Below are 23759 nucleotides of genomic sequence, written 5' to 3'. Positions count from 1 at the left end.
TTTTTTTTTTTTTTTTTGAGACGGAGTTTCGCTCTTGTTACCCAGGCTGGAGTGCAATGGCGCGATCTCGGCTCACCGCAACCTCTGCCTCCTGGGCTCAGGCAATTCTCCTGCCTCAGCCTCCTGAGTAGCTGGGATTACAGGCACGCGCCACCACGCCCAGCTAGTTTTTTTTTGTATTTTTAGTAGAGACAGGGTTTCACCATGTTGACCAGGACGGTCTCGATCTCTCGACCTCGTGATCCACCCGCCTCGGCCTCCCAAAGTGCTGGGATTACAGGCTTGAGCCACCGCGCCCGGCCAAAAATTTGTATTTTCTAAAGGTGGCCATGGCTCTATTGCTCATCCTACAAGCTCTTCTAGAATCTTGTCACTCTACTATCAAGAGCTGGAGTGTGGGCCGGGCATGGTGGCACATGCCTGTAATCCCAGCACTTTGGGAGGCTGAGGTGGCTGGATCACCAGAGGTCAGGAGTTTGAGACCAGCCTGGTCAACCTGGTGAAACTCTGTCTCTACTAAAAATACAAAAATTAGCTGGGTCGGTGGCAGGCACCTGTAATCCTAGCTACTCAGGAGGCTGAGGCAAGAGAATTGCTTGAACCCAGGAGGCAGAGGTTGCAGTGAGTCAAGATAGCACCATTGTACTTCAGCCCGGACAACAAGAGTGAAACTCTCTCTCAAAACAAAAACAAACAAAGAAACAAAAGGGAGGGAGTGTGGACCAGGTGTGGTGGCTCATGCCTTTAATCCCAGCACTTGGGAATGTGAGGCAGGAGACTAGCCTGGGCAACAAAGTGAAACCCTATCTCTAATCTCTACTAAAAATAAAAAAGAATTAGCCAGATGTGGTGGCACATGCCTGTAGTCCTAGTTAGTCTGGAGGCTGAGATGAGAGGATCGCCTGAGCCCAGGAGTTTGAGGTTTCAGTGAGCCATGATCACACCACTGCACTCTAGCTTGGGTGACAGAGTGAGATCCTGTCTCAAAAAGAAAAGGGTTGGAGTCTGTGCTTCATCCCCTTGAATCTGAACAAGGCTTAGTGACTGCCTTGATGGCGAGTCCTGTATAAGTGACACTGTATGACTTCTGAAGCTAGGTCATAAAAACGCAATCCGTTTTTCTTGTACATTTACTTCTGTCCTGCTCTCTTGGGATGTTTGTTCAGGGTGAACCCAGAGTTCATGCTGTGAGGGAGCCCAAGCAGATTAAGAGTCGCCAAGGAGAAGCTCTTCTGTATAAGGAGAAAGGTGAAGAATGAAGAGGCATGGAGGCCTTTGTTCTCCGTACTCTGAGCCCCCAGCTGATAATTGGCACCCCCTGGCAAATCAGCTATGAGCCACCTTGGAAGTAGCTCCCTCTGCCTCCAGCTGAGATGCTCTAGCTCAGGCATCCCTAAACTTTTTACACAGGGGGCCAGTTCACTGTCCCTCAGACCTCAGACCATTGGAGGGCTGCCACATACTGTGCTCCTCTCACTGGGCACCAATGAAAGAGGTGCCCCTTCCTGAAGTGTGGCGGCAGAGTGGGGCGGGGGGCGGATAAACCTCGGGCTGTAGTTTGGGGACGCCTGCTCTAGCTGCTGTCATGGGGAGCCTGAATGAACTGCCTTACCAATCCTTGCTCAAATTACAGATTTGGGAGCAAAATAAATCTGTTGTTGTTTTAAGCCACTAAGTTTTGGGTGATTGTTACATAGCAAAAGCTAACTGATACACATTTTTTTTTCTTTTTTCTTTTATTTTTTCTCTGATACACATTCTCTCTAAACCTTGGCTTGAAAGGGGTTAGAAATTCAGGCGTTCCAGGGTTGGTGTGAGGCTTGCATAAAATGAGGCATGAGTCAGGTACATGGAAGAGCTTCATGTGGGTGAGCTGTGCGGTTACTCTGGCAGGATTGCCACTTGGGTGTGAGCTCAGGCTGCGGTCTCACTGGCACCCTTCCCTAGAGATTCCCCTTCCTGCCTTCTATATTTGCAAGATGCTATACAGAGAACAGCAGCTCCTTTGCCACCAAGCACCCACTCGATGCTCCTGAGATCTCCTCAAAGCCTCATGAACAATTCTGAGGTTGGTGTGTCAGAGGTGTGTCAATCAGAACGTCTCCATCTCGAACAGGAGTTGGGTAAAATGAGGCTGAGACCTGAGACCTACTGGGCTGCATTCCCAGATGGTTAAGGCATTCTAAGTCACAGGATGAAATAGGGGGTCGGGATAAGATACAGATCAGAAGACCTTGCTGATAAAATAGGTTGCAGTAAAGAAGCCAGCCAAAGCCCACCAAAACTAAGATGGTGACGAGAGTGACCTCTGGTCGTCCTCACAGCTACACTCCCACCAGTGCCATGACAGTGTACAAATACCATGGCAATGTCAGAAAGTTACCCTCTATGGTCTAAAAAGGGGAAGCATGACTAATCCACCCCTTGTTTAGCATAACATCAAGAAATAACCATAAAAACGGGCAACTGGCAGCCCTCAGGGCTGCTCTGTCTATGCAGTAGCCATTCCTTTTTTTATTTTTTATTTTTTTGAGACGGAGTCTCATTTTGTCACCCAGGCTAGAGTGTAGTCGCACAATCTCAGCTCACTGCAACCTCCACCTCCCAGGTTCAAGCGATTCTCCTGCCTCAGCCTTCCAAGTACCTGGGACTACAGGTGCCTGCCATCATGCCCGGCTAATTTTTCTATTTTAAGTAGAGGAGTTTTGGCATGTTGGCCAGGCTGGTCTGGAATGCCTGGCCTCAGGTGATCTACCCGTCTCAGCCTCCCAAAGTGTTGAGATTACAGGCGTGAGCCACCACACCCAGCCCCTTTACCTTCTTAATAAACGTGCTTTCACTTTGCAGACTAGTGCTGAATTCTTTCTTGCCCTCTCTTCGGGTCTGGATCGGGACCCCATTCCTATAACAGATGTGGGGGGATCCTGGGGGAAAACACATGATCCCATTTTACAGGTGGGAAAAACCGAGGCTCAGAGAGGGCAAATGGCTTAGTCAATTTGAGTTAGTGGGTGGCTTAGCCTGGCCCGTCTGACTCCTCCCCGGCATGTCCCCCACCCAGAGATGAGATGTCATCGGTTCCCTCTCCATGCTGTAGAGAAAAGCCTGTACTTGCTGTATGAGACAGAGCAGGAATTGGGCAGAAACATTCAGGACAATTCATTTATTTAGCGAGGGCAAGGCAGGGAAGCGAGGAGTGGCGGCAGGGGCAACCTCTCACCCTCACAGGCACCAGGGCTTGTTTCTCCCCCAGATAAGCTAAGGTCGGCCAGGGCTGAGGGGAGTGAGGCAGGAGGATGCAGGAGCCTGGGGGAGCCAGAGAAGCTGGGGTCAGAGGTAGAAGCTGGGGCTGTTGGGGGGTGAAGGGGAGGCAAGGTCAGAGATGAAATGCAGCTTGGAGGGAGGGGTCCAGTGTAAACCAGGACTTACAGGTCTAGAGGTCAACTGAGATTCATAGGGGGTCAAAGAGAAGTCGGTGCCAGAGGTAGGAGCTGAGGCTCAGGTGGGGGCGTCAAAGGTGAGGCAAGGTCAGAGGTGAAGTGCAGCTCAGAGGAAAGGGTCCAGTGTAAACCAGGACTACCAGATCTAAAGGTAAAATGGGAATCATGGGGGGCAGGGGTCAAAGGTGAAGAGAGGTCAGGGGTGAAGGATGGCCCACAAAGTTAAAGGTGCAGTTTCCAGAGTCAGAAGGGGTATAGCGGGGATCATCCTGGGAATGTCAAGGTTGGAAGAGCTTGAGAGGGTCAAAGATACATGAGGGCTCAAGGGTCAAAGGCGAGCCAGGGTCGGAGATGAAGTAGCCAGAGGTAAAGCAAGCTCCAAAGGCATTGCTAGGGTCAGGGGTGAGTCAGGCTTGGAGGGGAGGCGGGGCTCTAGGGGTGAGAGATGGGGGGTCAAAGGTCAGAAGCCTCGAGGGGACAGAGGCGAAGCGATGGGAACAGCCTAGGCCACCTCCTCCTCGGCCTCCTCCTCGAACTCGCCCTCCTCGGCCGTGGCGTCCTGGTACTGCTGGTACTCGGACACCAGGTCGTTCATGTTGCTCTCGGCCTCCGTGAACTCCATCTCGTCCATGCCCTCGCCCGTGTACCAGTGCAGGAAGGCCTTGCGCCGGAACATGGCCGTAAACTGCTCGGAGATGCGCTTGAACAGCTCCTGGATGGCCGTGCTGTTGCCGATGAAGGTGGCGGCCATCTTCAGGCCGCGGGGCGGGATGTCGCACACGGCCGTCTTCACGTTGTTGGGAATCCACTCCACGAAGTAGCTGCTGTTCTTGCTCTGCACGCTCAGCATCTGCTCGTCCACCTCCTTCATGGACATGCGGCCCCGGAACACGGCGGCCACGGTCAGGTAGCGGCCGTGGCGCGGGTCGCACGCGGCCATCATGTTCTTGGCGTCGAACATCTGCTGGGTGAGCTCGGGCACCGTCAGGGCCCGGTACTGCTGGCTGCCCCGGCTGGTCAGGGGCGCGAAGCCGGGCATGAAGAAGTGCAGGCGCGGGAAGGGCACCATGTTCACCGCCAGCTTGCGCAGGTCGGCGTTGAGCTGGCCCGGGAAGCGCAGGCAGGTGGTGACCCCGCTCATGGTGGCCGACACCAGGTGGTTGAGGTCCCCGTAGGTGGGGGTGGTCAGCTTGAGGGTGCGGAAGCAGATGTCGTAGAGCGCCTCATTGTCGATGCAGTAGGTCTCGTCCGTGTTCTCCACCAGCTGGTGCACGGACAGTGTGGCGTTGTAGGGTTCCACCACCGTGTCCGACACCTTGGGCGAGGGCACCACGCTGAAGGTGTTCATGATGCGGTCTGGGAACTCCTCCCGGATCTTACTGATGAGCAGCGTGCCCATCCCGGACCCCGTGCCGCCCCCCAGTGAGTGGGTCAGCTGGAAGCCCTGGAGACAGTCACAGCTCTCGGCCTCCTTCCGGACCACGTCCAGGACAGCGTCTACCAGCTCCGCGCCCTCTGTGTAGTGCCCCTTTGCCCAGTTGTTGCCGGCTCCAGATTGGCCTGGAGGGGGAAGGGGAGGGGACACACGGGCACTTATGGGGAGCCACCACCCTCGACCCTAGCTCTCCACCACCTGGAGGGCCTCTAGTTGTTGGATACTAGTAACTATCAAAAATAATAACAATGGCCAGGCATGGTGGCTCATGCCTGTAATCCCAGCACTCTGGAAGGCCGAGGCAGGTGGATCACAAGGTCAGGAGTTCGAGACCAGCCTGGTCAACATGGTGAAACCCCGTCTCTACCAAAAATACAAAAATTAGCTGGGTGTGGTGGCGTGTGCCTGTAATCCCAGCTAGTCAGGAGGCTGAGGCAGAACTGCTTGAATCTGGGAGGTGGAGGCTGCAGTGAGTAGAGATCACACCACTGCACTCCAGCCTGGCAACAGAGCAAGCCTCCATCTCCAAAAAAAAAAAAAAAAGAAAAAATAGTAACAATTAGCCAGGCATGATGGCAGACGCCTGCAGTCCCTAGCTACTTGGGAGGCTGTGGCAAGAGAACTGCTTAAACCTGGGAGGAGGAGGCCGCGGTGGGCCGAGATTGAGCCACTGCACTCCAGCCTGGGCGATGGAGTGAGACTCCATCTCAAAAACACACACACGCGCGCACACACACACGTCCCCCGCATCAAGACTGGGCACATGACTTATGCCTGTAATCCCAACACTTTGGGAGGCTGAGGTGGGAGGATTTCTTGAGCCCAGCAGTTCAAGACCAGCCTGGGCAACATAGTGAGACCCTGACTCTACAAAATAAAAATAAAAAAGTTAGCCAGTCACGGTGGTGGCATGCCTGTAATACCAGTACTCCGCAGGCTGAGGCAGCAGAATTGCCTGAGCCTGGGAGCTGGAGGCTTTCTGAGCTATGACCACACTGCTGCACTCCAGCCTAGGAGCCAGAGTGAGACCCTGTCTCTAAAATTAATAAATAATAACAATAAAAGGATTAATAATTAACATTATTATCATTGTCAAACAGGGGTTTGCCATGCTGCCCAGTCTGGAGTACAGTGGTGTAATCATGGCTCACTGCAGCCTCTTCCTCCGAGGTTCAAGTGATGCTCCTGCCTCAGCCTCCTAAGTAGCCGGACCCACAGGCTTATGTTACCACGTTTGGTTAATTTTTGTATTTTTTTCTTGTAGAGGTGGGGATTTGTTATGTTGCCCAGGCTGGTCTTGCACTCCCACGCTCAAGCAATCTTCCTGCCTTAACCTCCCAAAGTGCTGGGATTATAGGTGTGAGCCACCGTGCCTGGCCTGTGTTTTCTTTCTTTTTTTTTTTGAGACAGAGTCTTGCTTTATTGCCCAGGCTAGAGTGCAGTGGCATGATCTTGGCTCACTACAACCTCTGCCTCCCGGGTTCAAGCGATTCTCCTGCCTCAGCCTCGCGAGTAGCTGGGATTACAGGCATCTGCCATCATGCCCAGGTAATTTTTGTATTTTTGTAGAGATGGAGTTTCACCATGTTGGCCAGGCTGATCTTGAACTCTTGACCTCAGGCGATCCACCTGTCTTGGCCTTCCAAAGTGCTGGGATTAGACGCGTGAGCCACCATGCCTCGCCTGGCCTGTGTTTTCTGAATATTGGCCACTATTACCGTGAACAGTTAATGTTTCCTCCGCCCCTCATCAGTCTCCACCTCGGTCCAGCTGCAGTGTTGCCCTCGTGGATACATTCAGTCTCCTCTGTCCTGGTCCCCTGGCTCCCATCCTCATCCCCCAGTCTGTCCTCTCCACAGTACCCCGAAGAGGGCACCTGAGTTGGGTCCTGTCCCTCCTCTGCCTACAGCCCTCCATGGCTCCCGCCTGCCCTAGGGTCAAAGTCCAAATCATCCCTGCAGCCCAGAAGGCCCTTCGATCCTGCCTCATCCCCACCCTCACTCTGCTTCAAGCCAGTGAGGCCTCCTTGCTATTCCTCCAACTTTCCAGGTGTGGTCCTGCCCCGGGGGCCTTCTGCACCGGTTGCTCCAGCCTTAGAATGCTTCCCCTCCAGGTATTCATGTGACTTTATCCTCACCTCTTTCAGGTCTCAGCTCAATGGCACAACCTCAGAGAAGCCATCTCTGGTAACCCCCACCCTCTTCCTTGGTGGTTTAGACTCTGGAATCTTGGGACTGACAAGAGAAGCTGTGTGACCTTGGGCAAGCGACTTCCCCTCTCTATCTGTAGGAAGATTTGGAAATGCAGTTGTGTGGCCATGGCCCATCACAGGCCCTCGGGAAATGGCTGGGTGAAACCAAGATGAAATGAGATTGGCCACAGGGTGTGAGCGATTTCAGGAGGACCACAGAGGCCTTGCAGTTGGGCCAAGAGATTCTATGGCCTCTGGGTGGCCAGAGGGTGGGAGGAACATTTAAAGTGTGGACTCCACCGAGCATGGTGGCTCACACCTGCAATCCCAGCACTTTGGGAGGCCCAAGCGGGCAGATCACGAGGTCAGGAGATCGAGATCATCCTGGCCAACGTGGTGAAACCCCGTGTCTAACTAAAATACAAAAAGTTAGCCAGGCAAGGTGGCAGGTGCCTGTAATCCCATTTACTCGGGAGGCTGAGGCAGGGGCATTGCTTGAACCCGGGAGGCAGAGGTTGCAGTGAGCTGAGATCTTACCACTCCAGCCTGGTGACAGAGCAAAACTCCGTCTCAAAAATAAAAAGTGTGGGCCGGGCACGGTGGCTCACGTCTGTAATCCCAGCACTTTGGGAGGCCGAGGCGGGTGGATCACGAGGTCAAGAGATCGAGACCATCCTGGTCAACATGGTGAAACCCCGTCTCTACTAAAAATACAAAAAATTAGCTGGGCATGGTGGCATGTGCCTGTAATCCCAGCTACTCAGGAGGCTGAGGCAGGAGAATTGCCTGAACCCAGGAGGCGGAGGTTGCGGTGAGCCGAGATCACGCCATTGCACTCTAGCCTGGGTAACAAGAGTGAAATTCCGTCTCAAAAAAAAAAAAAATAAAACAAAAAATAAAAAAATAAATAAAAAGTGTGGACTCAGGCCAGGTGTTGTTGCTCATGCCAGTAATCCTAGTATTTTGGGGGGCCGAGACAGGCAGATCACCTGAGGTCAGGAGTTCAAGAGCAGCCTGGCTAACATGGCAAAACACTGTCTCTACTAAAAATACAAAAAAACTGGCCAGGCGTGGTGTCGAGTGCCTGTAATCCCAGCTACTTGGGAGGCTGAGGCAGGAGAATCTCTTGAACCCACAAGGTGGAGGTTGCAGTGAACCAAGATCACACCACAGCATTCCAGCCTGAACAAAAAAGACTCCATCTCAAAATAAATAAATAAGTAAAAGTGTGGACCTAGTAGTCACACCCCCTCATTCCTGGCCACCCCACTTGCTTGTGGTGTGACTTTCTGCATGTGACCTAACGTCTCTGTGCCTCTGTTTTCTCACCCGTGAAATGGAAGAGGAGAGTTACAGAAAAGATTCAGAGAGGCAGAAAGGGCCCTGCATTCAGCACACTTTAGATGCTGAGGGTGCAAGAGGAGGGTGAGGCCAGGGCCTGAGGCCAGGATGGGGACCTGTAGCCAGTCGAGCCTTGAAAGCTTTTCCGGAAGGACTGTCCCAGGGTGTGGACGTCCTGCTGTCTTCACATATGCTGTTTCCTTCTGAAACATCTCTCCTCCCTTCAGTGCCCTTTGGCAAGTCCAGATCCCACTCACATTCTAGGCTGCAGATAGCGGCCATGGGGATGGCTCACGCCCATAATCCCAACACTTTGGGAGGTCAAGATGGGTGGATCACAAGGTCGTGAGTTCCAAACCAGCCTAAATGACAGGGTGAAACCCTGCCCCTACTAAAAATATAAAAATTAGCTGGGCGTGGTGTTGTGTGCCTGTAATCCCAGCTACTCCGGAGGCTAAGGCAGGAGAAACGCTTGAACCCAGAAGGCAGAGGCTGCAGAGAGCTGAGATCGTGCCATTGCACTGCAGCCTGGGCAACAGAGTGAGACTCTGTCTCAAAATAAAACAACAACAGCAAATGCTTATTTACGTCTTCCTCTGTGTCGGCATTGTTCTAAATTCTTTTTTTTTTTTTTTTTTTGAGATGGAGTTTCGCTCTTGTTAACCCAGGCTGGAGTGCAATGGCACGATCTCGGCTCACCGCAACCTCCGCCTCCTGGGTTCAGGCAATTCTCCTGCCTCAGCCTCCTGAGTAGCTGGGATTACAGGCACACACCACCATGCCCAGCTAATTTTTTGTATTTTTAGTAGAGACGGGGTTTCACCATGTTGACCAGGCTGGTCTTGATCTCTTGACCTCGTGATCCACTCGCCTCGGCCTCCCAAAGTGCTGGGATTACAGGCTTGAGCCACCGCGCCCGGCTCTAAATTCTTTACAGATATTCATGGCTTTAAACCTCAGAATTCTAACAGTTAGCATTGTGAAATCCCTGTTTTACTTTTTTTTTTTTTTAGAGATGGGGTCTCACGCCCTCGCTCAGGCAGGAGTGCAGTGGCACCATGATAGCTCAAGGCAGCCTGAACCTCCCAGGCTCAAGTGATCTTCCTACCTCGGCCTCCCGAGTAGCTGGGACTACAGGTGCATACCATCTCACCCAGCTAATGAAACGTTTTTTCTTTTTGTAGAGACAGAGTCTCACCATGTTGCTCAGACTGGTCTCCAACTCCTGGCCTCAAGCTCTCCTCCTGACTCCGTCTCCCATAATCAGCCTCCCACAATCCTGGGTTTACAGGCATGAGCCACCATGCCCAGTGAAATCCGTTTTAAAGACAAGGAGGCCGGACAAGGTGGCTCATGCTTGTAATTCCAGCACTTTGGGAGCTGAGTCGGGTGGATCGCTTGAGCCTAGGAGTTTGAGATCAGCCTAGTCAATATAGACAGACCCGCATCTCTACAAACAAAACTAAAAAATTAGCTGGGTATGGTGGTGCATGCCTGTAGTCCTAGCTACTTGGGAGGCTGAGGCAAGAGGATTGCTGGTGCCTGGAGGTGAGGTGGAGGTGGCAGTGAGCCGTGATTATGCCACTGCACTCAGGCCTGCTTGACAGGGCTGGACAGACAGACCCTGTCTGGAAAAAAAAAAAATGAGAATTTTGAGGCCCTGAAAGGCTGAAGAGCCCACCCTGTTATCCATTTGAATCATCCCCTAGCTGAGCTTTACTTATGTATTTCATCTGTGGCCTATCACCTTCCACCAGAACGTGAGCTCCACTGGGGCAGAGAGGAAGCTCTGTCTGATTCTTCCCTGTATCCACAGCTTCTAGAACAGGGCTTGGTATGCAGTAAGTGCTCACCGTTTGTTAAATGCATGAAATGGCAGAATTGGGATGTGCACCCAGGCAGTCTGGTTCCAGTTCAATTAAAATGTCACCTCCTCCAGAAGCCTTCCCTGAATCCCTCTCTGTATCAGCCTTCCCTAGAGCTCTCACAGTGGCCTGAGCATCCCCCTCACAGCCATGGATGCAGGGCTGGTGCCTGGCCCCCTGTCCACCCCCTCCTCTGGTCTGTGGGCCCTGGTGGTGCCTGTTGACTCTGTGGTTTTATGTAGAGAACATTCACCAAGCATTTGGAAATGAGAGGAATTAGGTTTTCCAGCCTCAGCTCCCTGCTGGGGACTCACCAAACACGAAGTTGTCCGGCCGAAAGATCTGCCCGAAGGGGCCAGAACGGACAGAGTCCATGGTGCCGGGCTCCAGGTCCACCAGAACTGCTCGGGGGACATAATTTCCTCCTGCAGGGAAACAGATGGAGGGCAGTTCGTTTAGTGCCAGGAACCACAGGCGCCCGGTAGCATCCTGCCTCCTCCCGGCTGCCTCTCCCCACCTGGAAGGTGCCTCCTTTGCCCTACCTGTGGCCTCGTTGTAGTACACGTTGATTCTCTCCAGTTGCAGGTCACTGTCCCCATGATATGTGCCTGTGGGGTCGATGCCATGTTCATCACTGATAACCTCCCAAAACTAGAGAGAGACGTGGTGGGAAGGGTTGAGTGAGGGGGAGCCGGCGGCCAGGCCGAGGGCTCCCCCCACCTGGCAGCTATCTCCCTAGCTGCCACCTCTCTCCCAGCAAGGTGAACGGGGGACCTAGAGGCATGGATGGTGTCGGGGAGAGGATGAGGCAGCAGGAAGGAGTGGTGGGGGCGGGGTGCAGCCGAGTCAGCACCCAGCGGGGCCGGCTGGTGCCAGCGCACCCAGGCTGCAGCCGGGGGAGGCACGGGGGCTCTTTGTGCGCTAGGAGGGGACAGTGGCCCAGCTGTGAGCCCAGCTGTGACAGTCGGACAGAAGGCCAGAAGGCTGGCTCCCCCTCTCCGAAGCCTCTTTGTTCCCAGCCTGTCCCTGCCGCCCCCTGCCCCCAGCGACCCCTCCCCCATGGCCCCTAGGGCACGTTGGCCTCCTGGGGACCCCATCCCTCTCCAAAGGCTCCCAGGTTGGGGGGTGCTCCGGGGACCGATCCCCCGCGCTGCTCCCCCGGGCCGCCGCCGCCTCCCCGGGCCCCGTCCCCCGCGCGCACCTTGGCCCCGATCTGGTTGCCGCACTGGCCGGCCTGCAGGTGCACGATCTCCCGCATGGCGGTGGCGCTGAGGGTGGACGCGGCGGCGGCGGCGGTGGCGCGGGCGCGGGGAGCTGCGGCGGTGGCGCGGGTGGAGGAGGATGCGGCGGAGACGGCAGAGCACGGTCCCTGCGCCCCCGGGAGCCGCTATATGAGCGGGCGGGGCACGCGTCACGGCCGGTCACCCTCCAGCTCCGCCCCGTGGTCCCGCCCCGGCATGATGGAGGGGGCTGGGGTGGGGGAGGCGGTGCAGGGACCGCCCAACCCGGCGGCCTCCCAGAGACGCCCGGGACCCCACGTGCCCTGACCCCTGCCTTGGGGGTGAGGCCCCTTAGGGCGCCCCCAGTGCGGTCTCCCCCGTCCCAGTCCCCAGCCAGGCTTGGCCACCCGCAGGAATTGGGCGGAGGAAGGGCGGGGAGCGCCTGGTAAACAGGCTTCTGAGAAGTCCTGCCCCTCCCCCTCAGCCCTCACCCTCCCGCCCCAGGCCTCGCCTCAGTTTCTCGGGCCGCAGCCCCCTTTCTCATTCTATTTAGACCGCGTTCGTCAGAATCCTTGCATTTGCCGCAGGCCGCCCAGTGGGGTTGAGCTGCGGGCTCCGGAGCGGCGATCTGGTTTTTGGTTGGGGGCTGCTGGTTCCCCTAGGGCTCATCGTGAAGCTGCGCAGTAAAACCACGATTTTCGTCCCATGATTGTGTGGAGATACCGGTGGGCTCCCCTGGTACACTTCTACCGGGCATTGAGCTGGTCACAGGTGGGGTCACCCCAAGCTTGGCCTAAGGCGGAGGGTGGAGGAGTGAGACAGCTGGGTTGCTTATTGGGAGGGGGACAGTGAATCCCCAGGGGCTGCCTCGCTTTCCCAAAATAACACCCCTCCTCTCCAGTATTATAATTTATACTAGCCTCCCAAGTACTACAGGTGTATGCCACCAGCCTGGCTAATTTTCAAGATTTTGTTTGGTAGAGATGGGGTCTCACTATGTTGTCCAGGCTGGCCTCCAACTCCTGAGCGCATGAGATCCTCCTGCCTCGGCCTCCCAAAGTGCTGGGATTCCAGGCACGAGCCACTGTGGCCAGTTCAGTATCATCATTTATTACAAACCATCTCCCGTGCCTCTGCATTTCCTGTATTAGGTACATGAGCTTGCACTCGTGCCCCTCTCCGTGTCTGAATTTCTTTTTTCTCTCTTTCCTTTTCTTTTTTTTTTTTTGAGCTAGAGTCTTGCTCTGTGGCCCAGGCTGGAGTGCAATGTCGGGATCTCGGGTCACTGCAACCTCCACCTCCTGGGTTCAAGCAATTCTCCTGTCTTAACCTCTTGAGTAGCTGGGACTACAGGTGTGTGCCACCATGCCCTGCTAATGTCTGAATTTCACATTTGCGGGGTGGTGAAGAAGGCCCACCCTCCAAGGTCTGATAATGGGATGACCCAGTTAACAAGGAGGCACTAGTCTCCCCTCCCACAGAGTCAACAATACATTGTATCTTTCATGAGCCTAAGTGTTATCAGCGGCTGGACTGGACTTCCTGTGCTGCCCCTCCAGTGAAGGTCAGACCTCCTGGGGCTGCTTCCTTGGCAGCCTCCAGTCCCACCCTCCCAGGAAGTCTCTTCCTCACCTCCCTTCTGTGACTTCCTCACTCAAGAACTTGGATGTATCACTGGTGGGAGGTGGGGTAAGCCATCTTGGCCATGTGGTTGGGACCTCACATTTGCCATGATCACTGATTTTTTTTTTTTTTTTTTTAAGACAGAGTCTTGCTCTGTCACCCAGGCTGGAGTACAATGTAGCATCTTGGCTCACTGCAACCTCTGCCTCCTGGGTTCAAGCCATTCTCCTGCCTCAGCCTCCCGAGTAGCTGGGATTACAGGCACATACTACCATGCCCGGCTACTTTTTGTATTTTTAGTAGGGATGGGAGTTTCACCATGTTGGTCAGGCTGGTCTTGAACTCCTGACCTCGTGATCTGCCTGCTTCAGCCTCCCAAAGTGCTGGGATTACAGGCATGAGCCACCGCGCCCGGCCATAATGGTCACTAAATTTGACCAGTGGTTCTCAACAGCATGTGTGTGTGTGAGTGGAGGTCGGGGGTGATGTCGCCCTCCCAGGGGACACTCGGCACTGTCTGGAGACATTTTTGGTTGTCATACCTGGATGGGGGCAGCTGTATGTGTGTGAATATGTGTGCACTACTGGCATCTAGTGGGTGGAGGCCAGAGATGCTGCTGAAAACCCTTCAGTGCACAGGATGGCCCCACCCTAGAGAATGACGCTGCCCCAATGTCAACAGAGCTGAGGCTGAGAAATCCTGTGTTAATTATTTTGGGAAAAAATTTGAGTTAGACTCTTCACTCACACTAGATGCCAGAATAAATTCCAGAGGGGTTAGATTATTTGGGTTTGATGGGGCAATCCCTTAGCTTCTGTGATTTAGCTTTTTATTTTTTTTTTTGAGACAGAGTCTCATTCTGTCACCCAGGCTGGAGTGCAGTGGCGTGATCTCAGCTCACTGCAACCGGTCTCCCGGGTTCACGTGATTCTCTTGCCTCAGCCTCCTGAGTAGCTGGGATTACAGGCGCTCAGCACCACTCCTGGCTATTTTTTTTTTTTCTTTTTTGTATTTTTAGTAGAGACGGAGTTTCCCTATGTTGGCCAGGATGGTCTCAAACTCCTGACCTCAGTTGATCTGCCCACCTTGGCCTCCCAAAGTGCTGGGATTACAGGTGTGAGCCACCGTGCCCAGCTGCTTCTGTGATTTATATACTCTCTCTCCCCCAACTCAGTGCGTGTGTATGTATGTTTTAATTTTTTAAGCAAGCCATTTTTTTTTGAGACAGTTTCAGTCTGTTGCATAGGCTGGAGTACAGTGGTGCTGTCATATCTCACTCCAGCCTTGACCACCCAGACACCCGTGATCCTCCCACCTCGGCCTCTGGAGTAGCTGGGAGTACATGTGCCCACCACCATGCTTGGCTATATACATGTTTATTTATTTATTTTTTGAGATGGAGTCTCACTCTGTCTCCCAGGCCGGAGTGCAGTGACCTGCTCTCAGCTCATTGAAACCTCTGCCTCCCAGGTTCAAGCGATTCTCCTGCCTCAGCCTCCCGGGTAGCTGGGACTATAGGCGCCTACCACCACGACCGGCTAATTTTTGTATTTTTAGTAGAGACGGGGTTTTGCTGTGTTGGTGAGGGTGGTCTAGAACTCCTGACCTCAGGTAATCCACCCACCTGGGCCTCCCAAATTGCTGGGATTATGGGCAGGAGACACCGTGACTAGTCTGCTATTTGATCTTAAAAATAAAAAAAAAAAAAAAAAAAAAAGAGGTGGGGCACAGTGGCTCATGCTTGTAATTCAAGCACTTTGGGAGGCAAAGGTAGGCGGATTGCTTGAGCCCAGGAGTTCGAGATCAACCTGGGCAATTTAGCAAAATTAGCTAAATTGGTCACTACAAAAATTAGCCAGGTGCTGGTGGGCACCTGTAGTCCCAGCTGCTTGGCAGGCTGAAGCAGGAGGATCACTTGAGCCTGGGAGGTGCAGGTTGCAGTGAGCCAAGATCATGCCATTGCACTCCAGCCTGGTGACAGAGCAAGGCTCTGTCTCAAAAGAGAAAAAAATAATGCCGAGTGGGCGTGGTGACTCAGGCCTATAATCCCAGCACTCTGGGAGGCCGAGGAGGGTGGATCGCCTGAGGTCAGGAGTTCAAGACCAGCCTCACTCTTGATGAAACCCCGTCTCTACTAAAAATACAAGAATTAGCCAGACGTGGTGGCAGATGCCTGTAATCCCAGCTACTCTGGAGACTGAGGCGGGAGAATCACTTAAACCTGGGAGGCGGAGGTTGCAGTGAGCTGAGATCTTGTCACTGAACTCCAGTCTGGGTGACAGAGTGAGACTCTGTCTCAAAAAATAAAAAAAAAAGAAAAAGAAAGAAAAGGCTGGCAGTCCAGTGCATTGTCTTTCAGGAGGAAAATGTCACTGTTGAGGCAGCCGTGTGACTGTCACGTGCGCCGTGGCCCGGGCCTCTCTGTGTCATGTGTCTGCCTAGCACGGTGCCCGGTGTTCCCGGCCGGCTCTGATGCGTGCTGTCAGCTTCCAGCACCGCAATCTATGCTGTCTTTGTGTGCCTGGCCTGAGGGTCACTGGCCCTTTTCCCAAGGTCCTTCCCGCCCCCTCTCCCCGGCCCCTCCTTCCACCTCCCCACCCAGACCCAAGAGCCACACCTCGCCTGAGTCTGATTTTCTTTTCCTCTGCTTGGGTGGAGCCCAGCCCTGGTGTCAGACACAGCCGGCATAGGCCCTCTACAGCTAGGGGCAGCGGGAGACAGAGGGTTGGAGAGATTATATAGTGAGACAGAGATGCTGAATGAGTTTTAAGAGAAGCCGTCCCAACTACAGGGACACACACCAGTTCTGTGGACGCAGTGCCTGGCACTGCTGGGACTGAGCATGGGGTGGGGGGTGGTGGAAGGGGTGGGGAGGGGGACAATGGAGCGTTCTCCAGCATTGCTGGGCCTGGCGCCAACACTTACCACCAGATACCCCAGGCAGTACGTCCCGAAGAAGGCGTGTTCTGAATAGGACTTCCTAGTGGCTCCAGCAGTAATTCCTGCAGTTTAAAAGGCCAAGTCGGCCGGGCGCGGTGGCTCACGCCTGTAATCCCAGCACTTTGGGAGGCCGAGGCGGGTGGATCACGAGGTCAACAGATTGAGACCATCCTGGTCAACATGGTGAAACCCCGTCTCTACTAAAAATACAAAAAAATTAGCTGGGCATGGTGGCACGTGCCTGTAATCCCAGCTACTCAGGAGGCTGAGGCAGGAGAATTGCCTGAACCCAGGAGGCGGAGGTTGCGGTGAGCCGAGATCGCGCCATGGCACTCCAGCCTGGGTAACAAGAGCGAAACTCTGTCCAAAAAAAAAAAAAAGCCAAATAGGGAAGATCACTTGAGGCCAGGAGTTCAAGACCGGCCTGAGTAGGCCGGGCATGATGGCTCATGCCTGTAATCCCAGCACTTTGGGAGGCTGAGGCGGGCAGTTCACCTGAGGTCGGCAGTTTGAGACCAGCCTGACCAATGTGGAGAAACCCTGACTCTACTAAAAATACAAAATTAGCTGGGAGTGGTGGCACATTCCTGTAATCGCAACCTACTTGGGAGGTTGAGGCAGGAGAATGGCTTGAACCCGGGAGGCGGAGGTTGCAGTGAGCTGAGATCGCGCCATTACGCTCCAGCCTGGAAAACAAGAGTGAAACTTCATCTCAAAAAAAACAAAAAACAAAACAAAAAAACCAGCCTGGGCAACAAAGTGGGACTCTGTATCTATTTAAAATAAATAAATAAACTAGAAGGATTTCCTGAGCCAGGCGTGGTGGCTCATGTCTGTAATCCCAGCATTTTGGGAGGCCAGGAATTCAAGACCAACCTAGACAACAAAGCCAGACCCCATCTCTATTAAAATAATAATAATAATAAAACATAAAGAAATACGGCCAGGTGCGGTGGCTCACACCTGTAAACCCAGCACGTTGGGAGGCCAGGGTGGGCAGATCACCTGAGGTCAGGAGTTGGAGACCAGCTTGGCCAACACAGTGAAACCCTGTCTCTAGTAAAAATATAAAAAATTGGCTGAGCGTGGTGGTGCATGCCTGTAGTCCCAGCTACTCGGGAGGCTGAGGAGGTAGAATCGCTTGTATCCGGGAGGGGGAAGTTGCAGTGAGCTGAGATTGCGCCACTGCACTCCAGCCTGGCAAGAGAGTGAGACTCCATCTCAAAAAAAGTAAAAAATAAAAAAATAAGTCAACTGAGACCTGCTTCTGATATTTGGGGTTCACATGGGCATGAATGATCTCTCCCAGGCTGATCTGCAGGGTTCTGCAACTGCCCAGTGAGTTCATTTTGTCTCTTGCCCAGTTGGAATGGAAGGATCAAGACAGGAGAATTGCAATACATAATTTAATTCATCTGGATGAATGAAACGCTGGAGTTGTATCTATCTATGTATCTATCTGTCTATGTATCTGTCTATGTATGTATATATGTATCTATCTATGTATCTGTCTGTATGTATATATGTATCTATCTATTTATGTATCTATGTATCTGTCTATGTATGTATGCATGTATGTATCTATCTATCTTAAGTTTTTGCTCTGTTGCCCAGGCAACAGACTGCAGTGGCAGGATCATAGGTTACTGCAGACTCCAACTCCTAGGCTCAAGCGATCCTCTCTCCTCAGCCTCCTGATAGCAGGAATGACTCACGTCTGTGGTCCCAGCTACTCCGGAGGCTAAGGCATAACAATCACTTGATCCCAGGAGGTGGAGGTTGCAGTGAGCCGAAGTTGCACCACTGCACTCCAGCCTGGGTGGCAGGGTGAAACTATGTCTTAAAAAAAAAAAAAGAGAGAGAGACACACACACATGCAGGCACGCATGCATGCAATGAGTCAGATACACACAGATACATTGCCCTACAATCAGACCCCCAGAGAGACATAGCCAGCCTATTATACATGATTATAAACACAATACAGGCTGGGCATGGGGCTCACGACTATAATCCCAGCATTTTGGGAGGCCGAGGCAGGTGGATCACCCAAGATCAGGAGTTCCAGACCAGCCTGGCCAATGTGGTGAAACCCTATCTCTATGAAAAATACAAAAATTAGCTGGGCGTGGTGGTGCGCACCTGTAATCCCAGCTACTTGAGAGGCTGAGGCAGGAGAATTGCTTGAACCCGGGAGGCGGAGGTTGCAGTGAGCCGAGATCATGCCACTGCACTCCAGCCTGGGAGACAGAGCAAGACTCTGTCTCAAAACAAAACAAAAAACATAATACAGACTCAGGTACACACCTACTATGTACATACAGTCAAACATACACAGAGATATGCAACACACCCGCACAGCCCTACAGACGGGCCTGGACACGCAACTCAAAAAACAACAACAACAACAACAACAAAAAAAAAAAACAGAGCCGGGCCGGGCGAGGAGGCTCACATCTGTAACCCCAGCATTTTGGGAGGCTGAGGCAGGCAGATCATGAGGTCAGGAGATCAAGAGCATCCTGGCCAACATGGTGAAACCCTGTCTGTACTAAGAAAATACAAAAAATTAGCCAGGCTTGGTGGTTGCGCACCTGTAATCCAAGCTTGTCGGGAGGCTGAGGCAGGGGAATCACTTGAACCTGGGAGGTGGAGGTTGCAGTGAGCCAAGATTGTGCCATTTCACTCCAGCTTGGATGACAAGGGCAAGACTCGATCTCAAAAAAAAAAAAAAAAAAAAAAGCCAGCACACAGACCCGGGAGACTGGCAACACACAGGCATACATGCTTCGTGCTCTGGATACAAAAGCCACGCTGTGGGAGTTTTTTCTCTCATTCACCCAAACACACGACCCAGATGCCCAACACACAGGGACACACACAAATGGACATACACAGGACCGCAGTCCACATGCCAGGGCTGACTGCTACTGCCCCCAGTCTACTGACCCTCAGATAAAGACAGACAAGCAGACAGACCCCAACATAGGCCCTTGGATTTCAGGCTGGGGGTGCTCATGGGCTCAAGGCTGGTACGAAGGGGCTCACCCAGCATCAGACAGAAAAAGAAGCATCCAATGTCTTTTTTTTTTTTTTTTTTTTTTTAAGAGTGTTTCTCTGTCACCCAGGCTGGAATGCAGTGGCACCATCTCGGCTTATTGCAACCTCTCCCTCCTGGGTTCAAGCAGTTCTCCTACCTCAGCCTCCTGAGTAGCTGGGATTACAGGCGCCCGTCACGATGCCTGGCTAATTTCTTTTGTAGTTTTAGTAAAGAAGGGTTTCACCACGTTGGCCAGGCTGGTCTTGAACTCCTGACATCAGGTGATCCACCTGCCTCGGCCTCCCAAAGTGCTGGGATTACAGGCATGAGTCACTCCGCCTCCAGGTTTCAAGTGAGTCTCCTGCCTCAGCCTCCTGAGCAGCTGGGATTTCAGGCATGCGCCACCAAGCCTGGCTAATTTTTTTTGTAGTTTTAGTAAAGAAGGGTTTTACCACTTTGGGCAGGCTGGTCTCGAACTCCTGACCTCTGGTAATCCACCCTCTTCCGCCTCCCAAAGTGGTGAGATTACAGGTGTGAGCCACCGAGACCGGCTGAATCCAACATCTTGATGGTCCCGGAGCTCCGGTGACAGTGGCGTGGCTGGGGAGCGTCCCGTGTGAGTCCCCAAGCCACAGGTGCTGAGAGAGGATTCCTGCTGGGGTGGGGCCATGGCCCCACGCGGTGACCTTACCCACTTCTGGGGAGCAGATGGTGTTGGGGTGGGTTCACTCATCCAGACTAGGGCTCACGGAAGAAGGGTGGGGCAGGGAAACCGAGGCCTCCTTAGTGATTTACGACACAGTACGCCACAGGGGCGTGGCAGCCCTGGGGTGGGGTCTTGGGGGGTGTGCATGGGGATTATGGGTGAGGACAGAGCCTGCATGAATGGAGGCCAGAATAAACGGGCCGGGGCGTAAAGGAATCAAAGGGTCAGAGGCCCGCAGGTGACTGACTACAAGTCCCAGCGAAATTGGTGAGTCATAAGCATGGCTTGAAAACCTGGACCGGGAAGAGGGTGCAAGGCTCTGGAAAGGCAGATCCCAGAAAAGGGACGAGGGTTTGAGATAGGACAAACATTCAGAGGGGTAGAGGGGCAGGGCCTGAGGAGAGGATGACTAAAAAAGGCAGAAAACTCTCAGGCGCTGTGGCTCATGCCTGTAATCCCAGCACTTTGGGAGGCCGAGGTGGGTGGATCACCTGAGGTCAGGAGTTCGAGACCAGCCTGACCAACATGGTGAAACCCCGTCTCTACTAATAATACAAAAAAATTAGATGGGTCTGGTGGCATAAGCCTTTAATCCCAGCTACACGGGAGGCTGAGCAGGAGAATTGCTTGAACCTGGGAAGTGGAGGTCGCAGCTAGCTGAGATCAAGCCATTGCACTGCAGCCTGGCGACAAGAGTGAAACTCCGTCTGTAAGGAAAAAAAAAAAGAAAACGGAGAAAAGTGAGTGGGGCAGGAGAATCTTTAGCCTCTCTTCCTGGGTCACTAATGATGGGAAAATGGGCGGGGCCTGGGAGAATAACAGTTGAGGGACTGAGGAGTGGGCAGGGCCTGGGAGGCTGTCGGCTGGGGAATTGGGCGGGCTCTAGAGAGAATGACAGGAGAGTGGGAGGGACTGAGGAGTGGGCAGGGCCTGAGGCTGATGGTGGCGGGAGTGGGCGGGGCCTAAGAAGAATGACAGGAAAACGGGAGGGACTGAGAAATGGGCAAGGCTTGGGAGGCTAACGACAGAGGAAGTGGGCGGATGCTCGAGAGAATGACGAGAAAGTGGGAAGGACTGAGGAGTGGGCGGAGCCTGGGAGGCGGACGGATGGGTGCGTGGGCGGGGCCTAGGGCGAAGCTAGAGAGATGGGAGGCGGATGACGGCGAAGTTGGGGGGGGGGGCTTCAGAAAAATGACAGGGATCAGTCGTGGAAGGGACCAGCCCCACCTTTCTCTTGGACCCTCGGGCCAAAGCCACGTTGGTGCTGGTGATCATCCAGGCTGGGCGCTGGGCCTTCCCAGTGTCGAGCGACTTCTTGGCCGTCACTTCCAGGCTGAGAGCCATGACTAGGCGAGCTTCTGCCGTGGGACCGAAGACCTCCCACCCTCAGCGTTCCAGCCGCCCCAACCCTGCCCTCGCTGTGCCTCGTTGGGAATTTGCCTCCGGGGTCTTCCGTGGTCCGGGAGCCGCACCTGCCGGGTGGGGACGCGGGGCTGGCTGGGATGCCGGGGTGGGAGGTCTTCGGTCCCACTCTTACTTCCGCAGTTCTGTTCCCGCCCCCAGTGCCCTGCCCGATCCGGTTCCGGCCGCCCAGCTCCCAGCTCTCGCGTCTCGACTCTCTTTCCTTCCCGGGATCTCCCGTGGATGCTCCCAAGTCCTAGAGCACCTTTCCCAGCCCACAGCACCCCCGCGCGCCTCGGCTCTGGGGCCCCCGCTCCGTGCAGTCCTGGCCTGAGGCTCCAGGTCCGCCAGGGGGCGCCCGCCGCCCACACTGGGCATTGCTGTGGCGAAAAGGGTCCCAAGGCGACTATTGGTTCCTGGGGGGGAGGGGGAAGTCCTCAGAGAGAAGGCCCTGGGTCTCCTCTTAGGGGATGCATCTTAGTGGTCTCGGGGTGAGTCCTGGGTCCCCTGGTGAAGGTGGATCTTGGGTGGGAAGGGGGTGGAGCTTGGGTGTTCTGAGGGCTAGTGGCTGGGTCTCCTCTGGGAGGGGGTGGACCTTGGGTGGTCTTAGGGTTGGACCTGGGTCTCCTTTGGAGAAGGATCTGGGGCGGTCTTAGAGCTGGACCGAGGCCTCCTCTGGGGTTATCATGGGTGGTCTTAGGGCTGAACCTGGGTCTCCTCCAGGGGGGTCTTGGGTGGTCTTAGGGTTGGACATGGGCCTCCTCTGGGGAGATCTTGGGTGATCTTAGGGCTGTACCTGGGCCTCCTCCGGGGAGATCTTGGGTGATCTTAGAGTTGGATCTGGGGGTGTCCTCTGGGAAGGATCTTGGGTGGTTTTAGGGTTGGACCTGGACCGCCTCCATGGGGGATCTTAGGTGATGATAGGGTTGGAGCTCGGTCTCCTCTGTGGGACAAATCTTGGGTGGTTTTAGAGTTGGACCTGGGTCTCCTCTGGGAAGGTCTTGGGTGGTCTCAGGGTTGTAACTGGGTCTCCTTCAGGGGGGATGCTGGGTGGTCTTAGGGCTGGACCTCCGTGTGTGTGGGGTTGTATATGTCTGTAACGTTGTGTTCTTGTGTTAAGTCTTTGGCTAGCCGTGGTGCCTGTCATGTAAATCTATGGTTGTGTTTCCAGGTGTCTTTGTAAGTGTGTAACTGTGTACATGTGTGTGTTGTATATCTCCATGTCTGTTTTATTCTTGTGAGTTTGGTTATATGCCCTGAATGTATGTCTCTTGTGTCCTTGTGTGTGTCTGTGGCTAGCTTTTTTTTTTTTTTTTTTGAGACAGAATCTTGTTCTGTTGTCCAGGCTGGAATGCAGTGGTGCAATCTTGGCTCACTGCAACCTCTGCCTCCTGGGTTCAGGTGATTCTCCCACCTCAGCCTCCTGAGTAGCTGGGACTATGGGCGTGCATCACCATGCACAGCTAATTTCTTTCTTTCTTTTTTGTATTTTTGATAGAGATGGGGTTTCACTGTGTTGGCCGGGTTGGTCCTGAACTCCTGATCTCAAGTGATCTGCCTGCCTTGGCATCCCAAGGTGCTGGGATTACAGGCGTGAGCCACCACACCTGATCTGTGGCTTGCCTTGATGGTTGTTGTGTATTCATAACTGTGTGTCCAGGTGTGTGTGTGTGTGTGTGTGTGAGAGAGAGAGAGAGAGAGAGAGAGAGAGAGAGATTGTGTGTATGTCTGCATGGTATGTCTGTCTCCGTTTATGTAATTGTATATATCTAGAATGGGGGTGCCCTTTGTGTTCTGGTGTCTGTGAATTGTGTCCTTCCCCTGGGGGAGTTGGAAAGTTCTTTCCAGGTGGTTACCCTGCTGAGATTCCCTTTCTGAGGTGGGCTGACTTCCCAGCACTGTAAGCTGTGTCTTCATACTCTTTGAAGGGGTTCCTGGGTCTGCCCCGGGTCTGCCTGGGTCTTCCCCATCCCCGCCTTCCCCTTCCACTGCCCTTAGCAGGGAAACACCATTTCCTGCCTTTGATGTCACTAGGTGCTAAATGTTTCCTTCCTCCAAACGGCTCTGGCCACTGGTTTCTTTCTGCATGTGTGAAAGCTGACCACCATTCTGTGCTTAATGTTAAGAAAAAAAAAAAAAGTAGAAAACAAAGCAAAGAAAACTAATCCATGGAAAATGCAAGCAGGCAAAATCATATACCATGAAAAGTCCCTCAGTTTTTGCATATCTTACTGAAATGTTTTATGCAACCTATTTCTGCTCTGAACCCCAAAGCGTGCATTCTATACATAGCAGCACCTTGCTTTCGTTTCTTTTTTCCCGTCACTTATTTATTCTTTTAAAGTTTCTTTTCTTTTTTTTTTTTTTTTTTGAGACAGAGTCTCACTGTCGCCTAGGTTGGAGTGCAGTGGCACGATCTTGGCTCACTGCAACCTCTGCCTCCTGGGTTCAAGCGATTCTCCTGCCTCAGCCTCCTGAGTAGCTGGGAGTACAGGCATGCGTCACAACGCCTGGCTAATTTTTGTATTTTTAGTGGAGATGGGGTTTCACCATCTT

The 23759-nt window shown here is 53.5% G+C and overlaps 1 protein-coding gene and 1 long non-coding RNA gene across 2 annotated transcripts; both read right to left on the bottom strand.

The window, feature by feature from the left end:
- Positions 1-3857: 3857 nt before the first annotated feature.
- On the bottom strand, positions 3858-11933 carry TUBB4A (tubulin beta 4A class IVa). Its single transcript, XM_010349531.3, has 4 exons — positions 11474-11933; positions 10815-10923; positions 10587-10697; positions 3858-5000 (listed from the first exon to the last, which is right to left on the bottom strand). The coding sequence occupies exons 1-4, from the start codon at positions 11528-11530 to the stop codon at positions 3943-3945; spliced, it is 1335 nt and encodes a 444-aa protein (XP_010347833.2). The 5' UTR covers positions 11531-11933; the 3' UTR covers positions 3858-3942.
- A 3799-nt stretch (positions 11934-15732) lies between these two features.
- LOC141581041 (uncharacterized) lies at positions 15733-21506 on the bottom strand. Its single transcript, XR_012513482.1, has 3 exons — positions 21030-21506; positions 20436-20509; positions 15733-16742 (listed from the first exon to the last, which is right to left on the bottom strand). It is a non-coding gene; the product is annotated as an uncharacterized LOC141581041 (long non-coding RNA).
- Between the last annotated feature and the right edge of the window lie 2253 nt (positions 21507-23759).

Source organism: Saimiri boliviensis, chromosome 14 (genome assembly GCF_048565385.1).
Source record: "Saimiri boliviensis isolate mSaiBol1 chromosome 14, mSaiBol1.pri, whole genome shotgun sequence".
In the NCBI taxonomy this organism is placed as follows: domain Eukaryota; kingdom Metazoa; phylum Chordata; class Mammalia; order Primates; family Cebidae; genus Saimiri; species Saimiri boliviensis.
This window is presented reverse-complemented; position numbering and strand designations above follow the sequence as displayed.

Bases quoted from the DNA above. Each gene is read 5' to 3' on its own strand.
- TUBB4A (XM_010349531.3), bottom strand. From the start codon at position 11,530: ATGCGGGAGATCGTGCACCTGCAGGCCGGCCAGTGCGGCAACCAGATC. The intron at 10,924-11,473 runs GTGCGCGCGGGG...GTCTCTCTCTAG, and splicing joins GCAACCAGATCGGGGCCAAG to TTTTGGGAGGTTATCAGTGA. The intron at 10,698-10,814 runs GTAGGGCAAAGG...GTTTCCCTGCAG, and splicing joins GTACTACAACGAGGCCACAG to GAGGAAATTATGTCCCCCGA.